This window comes from Dermacentor variabilis, chromosome 1 (genome assembly GCF_050947875.1).
Source record: "Dermacentor variabilis isolate Ectoservices chromosome 1, ASM5094787v1, whole genome shotgun sequence".
Taxonomy (NCBI): domain Eukaryota; kingdom Metazoa; phylum Arthropoda; class Arachnida; order Ixodida; family Ixodidae; genus Dermacentor; species Dermacentor variabilis.
The window spans coordinates 38755807-38769543 of NC_134568.1; the positions used below are offsets into that span (position 1 = coordinate 38755807).

At 46.9% G+C, this 13737-nt stretch overlaps 1 protein-coding gene across 2 annotated transcripts in view; it reads right to left on the reverse strand.

Moving 5' to 3' along the window:
* Window positions 1-10244, reverse strand: part of LOC142576608 (band 7 protein AGAP004871-like) — a 212170-nt gene extending 201926 nt beyond the window's left edge. For both annotated transcript variants that reach the window (XM_075686820.1, XM_075686812.1), the window contains exon 1: window positions 9786-10244. In XM_075686820.1, coding sequence (XP_075542935.1) covers window positions 9786-10092 — 307 coding nt within the window. In that variant the 5' untranslated portion in view covers window positions 10093-10244. The remainder of the gene's footprint in view (window positions 1-9785) is intronic.
* Between the last annotated feature and the right edge of the window lie 3493 nt (window positions 10245-13737).

Consider the following 13737-nt stretch of genomic DNA (forward strand, 5'->3'; position numbering starts at 1 on the left):
TGCAGCAAATGCCAAGCGTAGCCTGATTGGGCTAAATTAATAACCTTTTATGTTTCCACTTTTAGGAAGTGAAAAATGTAGTTTTCGTTCAATCATCGACGATATTTCGAATACGTGCGAAAGTACATCTAAAGAAATAAAGCAACTACTTTTTATTTAGACACCACTAGTCGATGGAACCGAGGTAGTATTCGAGCTTATTGTGCGCCATTTCAACGAGATTTTCTATGAAAAACAAACAAGCTTTCGGTAACAATTAACATATCTCGATACCAAGAGAGCCTAAAGTCAAGGAAAATACCAAGTATGTCTTAAACAGCACATACGACTGGAAAAGTTTCTGTGCTATCCTTAAGTCAATAGTTTTATCATCCGTATTCTTCCTGTGTCAACAAGCTCGTTGTTAGTTTGACAGCTGAGCTCAGAAGCAGCAGTTCTTAGCTAAATACTCACCTCTGTTATTAAATCCGTAAACATTTCTATGCCTACCTAACGAGAAATTTGTCCATCATGTAAGACAATGACTGGCTCATATCCTCTTAAGCAATGGCTCACAACCCCGTCAGCAAGCAAAAACAAAAATTATCTGCGCGAGAAGTTGCCCGCCGTGACGGTCCCATGGCCTCCGAGGGGCTGGACATTCAGTTTAATGAACCGCTACTCACTTATCAAGAAATCACCTCACACTATCGAAAAGGCAGAATCAAATACCCGCTCCCGCACGCCAAACTCGAACGCGCGCAGGCGGCCGCGTTTCGAATGCTACAAACGGACTCGTATCCGTCACGAGGCCAGTAAGTCACTATAACTCAGACATCCCGCCAAGTTGCCCAGGCTGCCCAGAACTCTATTGTTCACTCTCGCACATGCTATGGCAATGTACCGCGTTACCAAAGGGCCCTCTCTCCAGTGAGCCCGAATGGGAAGAAGCCCTCAAAACCCCGGACCTCAAATTCCAACTCAAGGCCGTCCATAGGGTCCAAGAACTGGCGGAGCATCACCACGTTCCAGTCCGGATTTGGGCGTCGCCTACGGTTTCGGCCCGAGGAGCTCCCCGCGTGGGATCTCCAACGGCTTAAACCTCCTCAGGGCCTCAATAAAGTTCTTGACTGAATGACTGACCTGAGAGTCTACTGATCTTGAAAATGGTGACTATTATTAACTAATCTACTGAAAATGAATATCCAAATGATGAGACGTATAAGCTTTTTCGTAGACTGAAGCTATTCTGCATCAAACTCGGGAGCCGAGTTTTTGCACGCGGAAATTTGACGGACAAGAAAAAGCCACGGAACTGTAGCCATAAACAGTTTCGCCGTTCGAGAAGAAGAGGATAGAGGCTATGTGGTCTCCATTTCTCCACTATCTTTCGTGCTGTCTATGATGACGGCGGAGATGTGCGCTATCGCGTTACCCAATATGAAATCGACAATTGGTCTTCGTGGTCCAGCAGCCGAGAGAGACGCGTGTAAAAATCGGGCAATAAGTACGCAAGAGAAAGAAAATCACTGTAAAATGGGCGAGCTGGTCAGTGGCGTTATGAAACATGGTGACCAGCGCTGACGAAGATCAAACACCATGTACCACTCTGGCCAGCACTCGTCCTGTGCATTTCGTGTTTCATAATGCAACACGCTCACTGATGAATAACCGAATAGCGTGAGTGCGTGTGCCAAAATGAGCCTGACGTCTGGCAGCGCGTTTGGCCGCGATTACAGCAGTGGAATGATGGGGCTCAAAGCAAGCAAACAGCTACGACAACAGGACGTTTCGCTTTGTCTTTCGTTGAAGGGGCCAAAGGTTGCGGTTATAACGATAAGAAAGAAGACGAGGTAGAAAGTCGTCAATTTTTGCAATTTCTCCGCCACACTGCCTCCTTCTCTTTTTCCCTCCCTCGTTTGTTATCAGTCCTGCATGCTTTTTTTGTATCCCGGCGCGCATACCTCCTCGAAGGTCTCATCTGTCCGCAGTCTTAGGCGAAAAATCGTTAAGACTCCATGTTGGCCGTTGTTAACGGCAGATCCTGCTCTTATCTCCGCCAATCAGTCCGCGTGTTGCTGGAAATGGGCAAAGGAAGCTGTGTAGCTATAAATGAAGAGGCCAGTGGTCCCTCGACGACCTCGGACATTCCTGTCCCGACTGGTGACAACCCCGCTTGTACCTTTGGCTCCCGTAATCACGAACTGTCCCCTGCGAGTTCGCTTTTATTTCTCTTTCTCGCTTATGGACTTCTCTACACTTGTACGGTTTTTCTGCTTCGAAGCTTTTACTTTTCTTTTTCCCGTCCTGCTCCCCGTCGGAAGCTCGAGGCTCTTCTTGTTAACGAGTGGCGGCTAGTGCGAAAGACATGGGAGCGCTTCTCTCCAGGGTTTGCCGTGTTCCTGAAGTCGCCTCCAATATCAAGAAGACTTGTTCGCTGCTTGGACAGCAAACAGCACAAAGTGAACATGCTAAAAAAATAACAATAAAAAAAGAAGAAGCGCGTGAGCCGGTCATATTATGTTGTTTAGGAAACAGTTTCAGTGGCATATATACGGCTGGTTACGACCTTGTGACACCTGCGTCACTGCTGTGGTTTCCAGACGCTAGTTTTTTCTTCAACCGTATAAGGCCGTCGACATTGCCGTAACTTCCTGAACACACTTATTTTCCTTCAGTGCTTACACTTGCTGTTCGCAGCAAGTGTAAGCACTGGGAGAGGCTGTACATCATTTGACGAGTAGCGCTCGGGAAGAACAATTTCTGGCAGCACTTTCAAGGCTATAGGACTGCCTGCAACAAGCGGCACTCCTAATCTGCCAGGCAGCTTGCTTTTTCTTTATTCTTGCTTTTTTTTGGTGGGGGGGGGGGGGGGGTGTCAGCCAGGAGGTTATTGTAGCCTGGGAATCAAAATTTCTTTTCACTTTGCCGAAGTCATATATTCAAAAGTATGTAAGCACTCGCGATGGGGGGGTCTGTGTGTGCGTTCTATAATATACAAGTCCACTGACTGTAGATGCACCATACGATCACTGCATTAGCATGCAAATTGCCTCTGGTAGATTATGAATTTCGCATACAACTCTATGACCATATTTGGACTTAACATTGTGTATCTATGTGAACATCAATTTAGATGCCACTTGAGTGTTTTACGCGTTCCCATTTGATTGTCTAAGCAGAGTGCCTGGAGACGTTTCTGTGGGTTTTGACGCCAGTTATGCAAATAATGCACGGCTTTTGATATTATTTCGTCCTGGTGGCGTTCTCTTGTCATCGTTCCTAGCAAATATTTGTGCCCCCCCTTCCCCCATCGTGGGCATTAAAACACATATTTTTCAACACGATAACTCGACGCGTTGCCTGCTTTCTTTTTTATTCGAACAGATATTTACGGAAGTAATCAGGCAAATAATAGCACAACTCCGCCTCATCATATGGATTACTAGAAGACGCAGGTTTTACTATAGTACGACAATGACTACATAAAATTAGTGAATGTTAAAAAGCGTCAATGGATGCTTCTATATTTACGTTCATTTCATTTCATGTATATTTCCATAAGGGCCCGGAGGGCCCTTATGTGCTCGAGGCTTGTCCTTGCGCTAGCGATCCTGAGATTAGAACCAGTTTCTGCATTGCTTCTACACTGTTGTTAAAATGTGTGTGCTGAATGCACACTGCGACTTGTCCTGCAAGTTATTGTCCTCACTTTAAAGTCAGCTAGGCTGAAATGGGGTCAGAGGTGCCGAGTGTTTAATATATTCATGACCAGTTCATCGTTCCGAGAGGCAAAAGTTTCTTGAGGACTTGCAGAGGACTGACCTTGTACAAATTGATGCTCGTGCTCCTTCCTTTCCTGCGTAACACGGCTTTGCTGGAAATTTGGCGACTTGCCTCAGCATGATTGTCAGTCACTCCAGCGAAGCAAGTATCGGCCTTGGGCACCAGCTGAACCTCGTATACAGCTATGAGCTATCTACATAACAATTAATTACACGCGAAGATACACCGACTCTGACAATACTCTCTACTCTTTTGACAACTCGTTGGCGACATCGGGGCAAGCGTACAACTAGACGTCTAGAGGTCACTAGAGAAAAATAAGGTGGATGTTTATCCCTTCTTCAAAGGGAAATATAATTCTTACTAAAATAAATACTATTGCCCTATCGCAAGAAGTGCCTATCATTGCGCATTTTCTGGTGCGGCGCTCTAAGATAGCATGCGTAAGGTACACGCTACTCAATCAGTGAAACCTGCATGCGTACTACTTGGCGCCGCCACCACCTACATGTAATTTGGACAATTGCTGGGGACTGCCATACTGGCTTGCTAGAGCAAATTTAGCACAATGAACGAATAGCAGCGCGTAAAGACAGAGACGAGAAGGCGACACACACATGCGCTGGCTAACAACTCAGTTGTTGACAGTTGTAAGTCAGCGCCTGCGTGTGTCGCCTTCTCGTCCTTGTCTGTACGCGCTGTTATTCGTTCACTGTGAATCAGAACCAACTAGCGCACCAACAAGCCTTAACAGAGTTTATCACGTGCCACTGAACCGCATCACTCACAGTTACACAGTCTTTCTGCGAAAACATGCGGCACTGCGTTAATGTCAAGATCTCAGTGAAGACATCGAAAATATTACATTTTATGTGCAGTCGTTTCAGCGCTCTATAAGCCCCTAACTGACCCGCTCACAACTGCAGATGTGGAATATCTGTCGAGTGAACAATAACTTTCATCGCCCTAAACGTCCATTAATCAATTTTATTGTGTAAATCTGACTCTACTGCAGGCTTCGCCGGACACCACTTGTAGCCCTCCACGAAGAGGTACAGAAAACTGTTCTCGTTTTTCTTGTTTTTTTTTTTCGTATCGAAGCCTTAGCTGGAAGTTCAAGTTTCGCCATTTTGAAAGCAATAACGCCAGTTGAGCACAGTGTCGCCAACCGAACTGCGCAGTATGAAACACTACCATTATCTCAAAATTATTGTAAGTAAGGGCTTGACGTTTCACCGGCGTTTACACAACAAAAATAGCGGCATTTCGTCTGTAATACGGGGTCATCATATACATATCAAACGGGTATTTTCACCTACCGCGAACAAAAAGTCACAGTCCCATAAAAAGCACAAATTATGCAGTACGTTTGTCCTGCACACTATATTTTTGAATCAGTACACGCAAGCTACTGCTTGAAGCACACGCGGCTAATCTTCCAAATGTCCGCCATGCGTTCCTCTGTTCTTTTGTTTTTGCGCACATCCGATACACCGGGCTTCCACAGTGCGTTGTCCACGCACTTACCGTTTCTCTACCGCCCTGAGTGATTTCAAAAGTAAATGGAAAACCTTTTAGATAAACTGAAGTTCTCTTAGGTTTAGTGGCCGAGGAGTTTGTCCTTTACCCGCTATCTAAGTGTCACGGGCTTAAAGCAGCAAGAAGTATTCCGAAAAAAAGAAAAGCTAACTTAGTACAGTTTTGCTTGTTCGAACTGCTAATGCCAAATAGTCTCTTTTGCAGCCTGTGATACAAGTTATGCCGGACGACATGGTCTGATGATCGTTCGAAGTCTCTATTGTACAACAGTGACTTTCTGGTTCGCTATTCAGTAAACCTTGGGATCGGCCGCAGTGTAGACGCATTCCTACACCACTTGCGCCTCGAGGCAGCCCGTACGCATTACCCCTGGCATTGTATAAAGAAACAAATAATTGAGTGCCCGTATTGTAGCGCAATGGAAGCTTTTGTTGAACCCTGTCTCGATGAGTGAGCTGAACGTGACCAGCTACTAGATATCTTTCGCAGTCGTCTGAAGACGGTAAATGGGCGCCATTTCTCTGCTCAAGAAGTGCTCGCGCCCTCGTCGTGCACCAACAAACGTATATTAGTTGTCAAAACTATACGGGACTTCCGTGTAAGCAATGACTTGCGCAATTCCTTGTGAACAGTAGTTGATGTGCTTTCTTTTTTTATTTCTCCTATGTTCCCACGACACTTTCCTCCCGCTCGTGTTGCTCCTGCAGGCTTATAACCTCTTTTTTTTTCCCCGTAATTTGTCCGTGATTCGTGGAGTAGCTTGCGAGCGTTTTGCTATTTTAATAAATATATTTGACAGGGCTTTATACTTTCATTTTTTTCTGTTTTTGCTGCTTTTCATAGCTACGATTTTGCAAGAGCTGGCCCTTTCTACGGCCGAACTTCTCTTATTTCCAGTTTGATAAAGAAGAATAATTTTGAAAAAAATCTTGGCAGAAAGCGCAATTCTGTCACACTAGCTGGATCACGTGAAAAGGAGGACGTCACATGCACGACAGACTGCCGTGTGATAGCTTTTTAGCAAAGTTTCACTAATTTCCTTGTAATTTTTCACTCTAGCTAGGACAACTGTTTCAATTGTGAGAATGAATACGAGCAGTAACAATGTCATATTCGTTTATGAGGAATCCTGTGCTTCGCCCGAACCTTGAGAATATAGGGTCCTCACAATGAGTGGCGAAATGAATGGATGCTCCAGTTCGCAGTTTTAGGCACTTATTTTTGCACAGTACTGACATGGTGCCATCTGGAAGATTCATGCATTTCTCTAAGAATTCGACGTTTTAGATGGTTTGATTTGAAGACAGAACCTTTTCCTGAAAGTTGATTCAATTTGTATGGCAACACTTTATATGGATCAATGAAGGTCCAATTTTTTGTCTACAATAGAGTGCAAAGAATGCTTAATAGCTGCGGGTTACTCTCCTATGATTAATAGGATCTGACGATAAGCAGCGACAAAAGCGAAAGGTAAGCGTAAACGGAAAGTTTTCCACTTATAAATGAAATACGAATAACATTATTATGTTTATCTGGACGTTCTTGGCTAGTGATGGCTTAGATGAGACTGTCACATTGACAAAAGAAATCTATCTCAAGGAAACACGCTATGTCACAAGATATAATGATTATGACTCCAAAATCATCGAGTATCAAACGAAGACAAACATGTATGCTTACTCTTTTTTTTTGCCCGAACAATAAAACAGCGGGACAGGCTGACTGAAGAGCCAGTGCACTGTATAAATGAAGATGTATTCTATCGTTGCTGAAACCTCCCTACTGTAACGCCCTTGAACATGTCGGGGTATTCCTTGAATAAAAAAAGTAATAAAAACTACGCCGCGGGGTGCCGCCTAGTCACAAGGTGCGTAGATTATAAGCCAGACCTGAAGGAAGTTCATCATGAACCAACTATAGCCCAATCCAAGATTCTCCGTAAAAGATTACCGCTACATGTGTACGTCAGGTTTACTTTTCTGCATTTAACTTTCGTTGCAAAGAAAACCACTATAAGAATCAAATAGATTTGGTTGATCGCTACATTGAACGGCTGCATTGTGGTCATCGAAGAGTTGTCGTGTCATGTACACGGGCATCATGAAAATGCCGCTGTTGGCAGCTCGACCACTAAAGAATAATGGCGCCAGTGAGAGAGCGACGTCCTTATGTTCGAATTTGCGGTCTCCCTGAGACATCCAGTGCTGCAAGATTCGGCATTTATCACTACAGCATTCTGGCTCTAGTTGCTGAGCTTGCTCCTTCAAACCGGCCGAACCTGCTCAGGTCCGCATTTAATGCTTTAAGTTATAGTGTGCCTTTGGCACTATACCAATCTTAGTCTTATCCTAGACTTCTGCAAAAGCCGCCCTTGCCGATGTCATCCGTCTATGTGCTCCGAATACTTTCCGTTACTATTTGAGGCTCCTGCGGTTTTGCACTTGGGGACGGATTTTATTCTTATGGTTGCTTTTAGAAAGCAGAGCAGCAAAAACCACTTGCGTGAATGGCGCCATTTTCCCGTTGTGCTCGTGCTTAACTGCCAAATATGCAGAAACCAAAACATGTCGCATAATCAGTACCGTAACGCTTTCGTACCTCGCCTAACCAAAGCAGCCATGCGTCTGGCCTGACCAATAGAGTATGTTTTATACATAATTTGTTCGTTGGTCGAGGCAAGTGCAGCAGAGAATACGCAATTACGAGTTGTATTTTAGGTTCTGGGGGGGGGGGGAACTACTCGTTCAACTCCTCGCATGTCATTTATTGTGCAAGAAAACAGGTTGAGTCGCCGAACGTATCGGAAGCACTCTCGTGGTACGTTACTGCAGTTGTGCCGTCAGATGTCAAAGCCGCTTTACAGTGCGCCAGTGGTTTCCAGTAGTCACTGAAAAGGAGGAGCACAATGTTCGCTGCGGGGTGACCGCGCTTTCTCGGCGAAGCCGTTCGTCACGCACACTAAATCCCTTGGATTGGCCTTATTGCTCACAACGAGAATCTGACCCGCTGCAGCGCGAGCCTGTCACGTTTTATCTGGCAAAGTTTCCAGATACTCAATCGTACTCGCGGACGCATTGTGGAAAAACAATGAACCTGCCCCGAAAAGAAACAAGGGGTCACCGATGACGGGATGGGACACTTCTTTAAGTTTACCACTATTTTGCGGATGCACAGTGTGCCAAAGCTGAGATGCAGCCACGGCGGCTTGTGCCAACCGTACAGCTTACCAGAAACGCCACTGCGGTCCGGATATTGGTTGCACAATGCGAGTTGTCGCGTGCGACTGTTCAATTGCGTTGCAATTTCGGAGCGCTCTTGCCACTCTATATGATGATATAAGAAACATCACAGAGGTGCAAGCAACATAAAAGTCATGACTGCCTTTAGGCGATGCAGTTAGGCAACTGAGATGACCACCTAAAACGTTACAAAGGGAAGGGCGCAGTCGCTGCAGGTTTGTTGAGCGACTGCACCGGCACATTTTGTGTGTTCGTGCGCCTGCGTTGGTACTTGCTTCAGAAAGAACCACGTACTGCAATAGAGCAGGACACTGAACGCGCGCGGAGTGTAAATTAAAAGATGCGCGGCGCTCCCAAGAACGCCGTTGGTTTGATTATTCAGCAGTCTTTGATGCTCAATAGTTGCTCTGCTTACCTCACTAATCCCTATTAAATGCACGTTGGTGGGTTTCGTATACCTGTTTTTTTTTTTTTTCGCGTGCGGTTCGATTTGGGTCTCTCTAATGAAGAGCTTCATTTATCTGAGTCAGCGCCGTCTGTCGACGCCATAGTATGCACAACGAAAATATTAATTGAAAAAAAAAAGGCGGACACATCCGCCTGGAGCGGGGGTTGTGTCCACCTTTTTTCGTGTTTCACTTCATAAGACTTCGCCTCTTCAGTGGCACCTATTTTCTGAACACAATTATTTTCTAGTGTAATAGCTGTAAGGTCCTTATAAACCTTAAGGGTCATAACTATGACATATAAGAGAATGCAGTACAAATTGCTGCCCAAATTGCGTTAGTGTGAAAAAGGTGTCAGTCGACGCTTGTTTACGTTTGTCAGGTTCACAATCGCAATATTTTGCCATGGCATCTGTCCATGCAGAAAGTACCGCATCATTGACGAATGAAAACGCTTAGTCTGTCAAACTCTTTCTTCGCCGCCTACCTTGATATCAGTATAAGCTGATATGAGGGTATGGACAAGGAAAGAGCCAACTTGTGTGAAACGGGCAAGTGTGCAACTGGATGTGCTTGCACGGAAGCATAGCCGTCGTCCGCGCTCGCAACAAGAAATCGAGGCGCATTTTCGTTGGAAACGGCAGCGCGTTACCAGGGCGTCGTTGGGGTGACACGCGTCCTCCGTGCCCGCGGGTCCTCGGAGAGTGTCGCGCGTGAAACCGAAAACGTCCGACGTGGCCCACGTGCGACACTGTGTGCGCGCGGGCAGAGGGGAGGGGTGAACGGGCGCGCTCACCGGCCGACGTGGTCTGCGACATCCAGCGGTGTCCCGGCGGGTTCGAATATCGCGCCTGGTCCTGCACCAGGTGCGGTCCCATGGCCGGGTGGTGGACGGGCACCACGGGCGGCGGCGGCGGTGCCGGTGCCATCATGACGGGCGGCGCGGGAGCCGGCGGCTTCCCGCTGGCCGCCGACACCACCACCACGGGTGGCGGAGGCACCACCACCGGCGGTGGTACGGTGGCGGCTGGCGCCACGGCGGCGCCCGGCACCTGCAGCTGCTGCTGGGCCGGATCGACGGGGTAGCCGCCGCCGCTATCCATGGCCCTCCAGTCGCTTCCCACGGCGAGGGCCTCGGTCGGCCGCCGTCGTGGCTTCCTCCCGGGCTCCCTGCGCGGCGGTTCCTCGGTCCCCTCTCGCGTGCAGCAGAACGTCGTCTTCCCCGGAGAGCACGCTTGCAGGCTCGCGGCGGACCCAGGCGGCTCTGCTGGGCCCCCGCGGCGGCGCTCGAGCTCGCAGCGCCGACCGCGCGCCGGCGCACTGCAGGCGGGCCCTCCTCCTCTTCCCGGGCCTTCCCCCGCCGAGTTCCCGAGGCATCTCGCGCTTCTCGTGCCGGGCTTGGCGACCAGTGGCTGCGCCCTGCCTTGACCCTATTTCTTTGCTTGCCTCGGGGCATGGTGTCCGAACCGTGAGGGCAGCTCTCTCCTCCTTTTCCACCACGTGCACAACGGCCGTGTTCACTCGTGGGGACGCACACGTAGTTGCCCACTGCCGTCACCAGCGGTTTTATTCCCAGCAGATGAACGCTAACGAGTGCGCTGTCGGTTTGATTTGCAAGAGGCGACGTCAGCTGGGACTCGAGTCGTGGCGAAGACCTGTGTCTCCAAAGCGAAATGCCTTTCGCATCCAGATAGAAGCCAACGAGTTTTCTAGCACCCCAGTTTCTGGACGTTCAAGACGCTCCGTCGCAGTGGTTCAAAGGGCTTGGAAATTCTTCTCCCGTCTTCGACAGGATGCAAGAGACTAGAAACGAGCGTTTCAGAGGCGGATATTTATTTTCCTTGTTACCTTCTGCCTACATGTTTCCTTCAGCAGGCATTCTTGTGACATGTACGGATGAATAGGTTCACGTTGTTTTATTTGCGTGTGTCGATACCAGCTATTGGATTATGGTACAAGGTGTGGACATTATTAAAGACTTTCTTATGTGAAATTCTCAATCCACTATGTCATTAGTAAAATGTAGCTTGCTGTCGCTTAGTGAGAAACTATAGAAGTCGTTTTTCACTGTTATTCACATCAATACAACTTCTTTGTGAATAAATCTTTAGCGCGAAGACAAGAAACAGTGAAGAGAAGCTAAACACAACCAGACTCGTTCATCAGAAGAGCGCATAAAAAGAAAAAAGAAAGAAAGAAAGATAGATAGAAAGAAAGAAAGAAAGAAAGAAAAAGAGAAGAGAAAATAAAAAGAAAATGTTACGAAGATTTGCACAAGCAGACTACAACTTGGGTTTCCGGAAGAAATGGAGATCTTGAAGCCCTCGAGCTAAAAGAAAAACAAAGAACTCAAGTAAAGGAAAGCTTAGAAGGTCAAACAAACGAGCGATCCGTTTGCTATCCTACAAAGAGGGTAAGAGGACGCGGAAAGAAAAAAGAAACAGGATGACGTAATCATAAGTGTAACGGCCTTGTTTTATCCCTGTGTAGTCTTCGCGTGTTTTTGAATGTACATCAGGACGCGAATTAGTCCGGTTGTCAAGCTGTATTTTCTTTTTAAAGTAGGAACCATGTGTGCAACTTTGTTGAATGAAATGTACAGTATTACTGAACCTTGTGGTCAGAATTTAAAGAAAAGGAAAACAAAACAAACAAACTCAGGCCTGTGTAGGTTTTATCATGCTGTTTTAAAAACTACTCGAGTGTTAAGCACGTCTGTCACAGATATGCCAATGTTGTGCCAAAGAGGAAAGGAACAATATGCGTTTCGAAATGTTGTACCCACGGATCTGCAAGATGGTATACTTCGCAAACGCAGAAGGTCGAATGTTAGGAATAGAGGTTGCGTGAGTGTTTTGAGCGAGGCAAGCCCTGCGACATGCTCACATTAGCGACACTGCTCGCAATTAGCGGGGAACGAGTCGACTTCTTTGCTCACACCGAGCTTGAACCATTGTTTCGTGACTGAAAGCCCACATATCCGGTCACATTAACCGTGGAAGACAAGAGGAAGCTATTCACTTTTGCCTTGAGATTATATGCAACATGCCGTGTCACAAATCTCTCAACTAGACATTTTTGGTGTGCATATAGCGTTGCCGGTAAAATAGCTGTGAGGTCGCGCTTATGCATGGTCGGCGTGACACTGTTCTTTTCCCTCTTTTCCTCACGCAGCATATTCGTGCATTGGCATTCGCCCCGCTTACGAGGACGTGCTCAGTCACGTAATCGCGGGCTTCCCAAGCACCGGGGAAGTCGGCTCGCAAAATGTCGCACCAATATTCGCTAGGCGAATGGGGCCAATACACTGCGCTAGACGTCGAGATCGTCAACGTGGCGTTTCATTGCCTCCATAAATAAAGTGATACAGTTTTATAAAGTTCAGTGGCTTTTAAATGCAATATCGTAGGTGCAGGCGACTACTATATGCTTTTAGCGCTACTATAGTATATAACATTTAATGCCACTAAACCTCATAAAAGTACATCATTTCGTTTTTTGCGGCTGAGATATTCCCGCTTTCAGAGATCACATCTTTGGACGCAGTGGCTTTCTTTGTCCTTTTTTATCGTCCCATCCTTTGTCGCCGCTTTTGTAAAGTGATGGCCATGCCTGACGGCTCCGTGAAACTAAACAAATTCCCAGACTACTTTTTCTCGTAATAGACAAAAGGGAGCTTCATAAACAGCCTACTGAAATTTAGCGAACACTGTCTATCCGGCTTGTGCATCAGTATAGGTGCTGCACATGCGCCCTGCATCCGATGCACCTTTTTTTTTCTTTTTTTTTTACAGGGAAGGGGGAGGATACGCGTACGCAAACAGCTTGCGTTGCTATTTCTTAAGCGCTCATTAATGGTGCATGTCAGTCGCAGTCTGAGAACCAAGGCCTGTGACAATGCAGGCCAGCTGTAACCCTTACCCTTGTTTGGAGTCTATGACAGCCGAAAGGAGTGCGAGCTGTCTGCCTTGAATTCATGTGATGCTTTCTCTGTGTGCTTGTAGCGCGCTGATAAAAGTGATAACTTTTATAGGTACCCGCAAGCTTAAATCGTGACGTTTCCATAACTGTAAGTGCGCGTTACGGAAACTTCGTGATGCCATTGCCTATTCTGAGTTCGGCCTCTTACAGGTTTCAGCTGTTTTTTCATATTTATTTTTTCATTAGCATTTGGGAAGGCTGAAAGACCGGACAACAGACTTGGACTGCAAGACCGCCTTTCATAGCGTGAGAAACACTATCGTGTGTGTGCATGTGCAAGCCCACACTTCGCTGCTTTCTTTTTTATTATATAACCATATTCACGCTTCCAACCAACGACCATTAATTCTTCAGGGGAAAGACAAGGAAGCACTTATTTTGTCCATAGAGAAAATAATTTGGGTTATGCGCTCATTGAGTTTATACAATCACTTGCTCAATAGGCAATTAAGACGCCGTTCTGCTCAGGGGCCTGTGCCGGCGTAGTCACTATGTAATCACTTTAAAGAGAATCGCTACAACAGACGGCATTCACCAAACTCTGATTAGCCTGCAGGGCTTTGCAGGCTAGCCGATCGCTTCCTAGCCGATCGGGGCTAGGAGGCAATTCTCGCGGTCTCTGCGATAGCCACCTGGGACCTACCCCAGAAAATGCGTATCTTGAAAGGGCCAGTCGCTTCGGAAGTGCTCCGAGGCATCCCCGAGCAGGCGGTGCCGACTGCCCATTCCGCAGGGGAGAGCCTGGATATTCTGGCTATTCCGGGAAG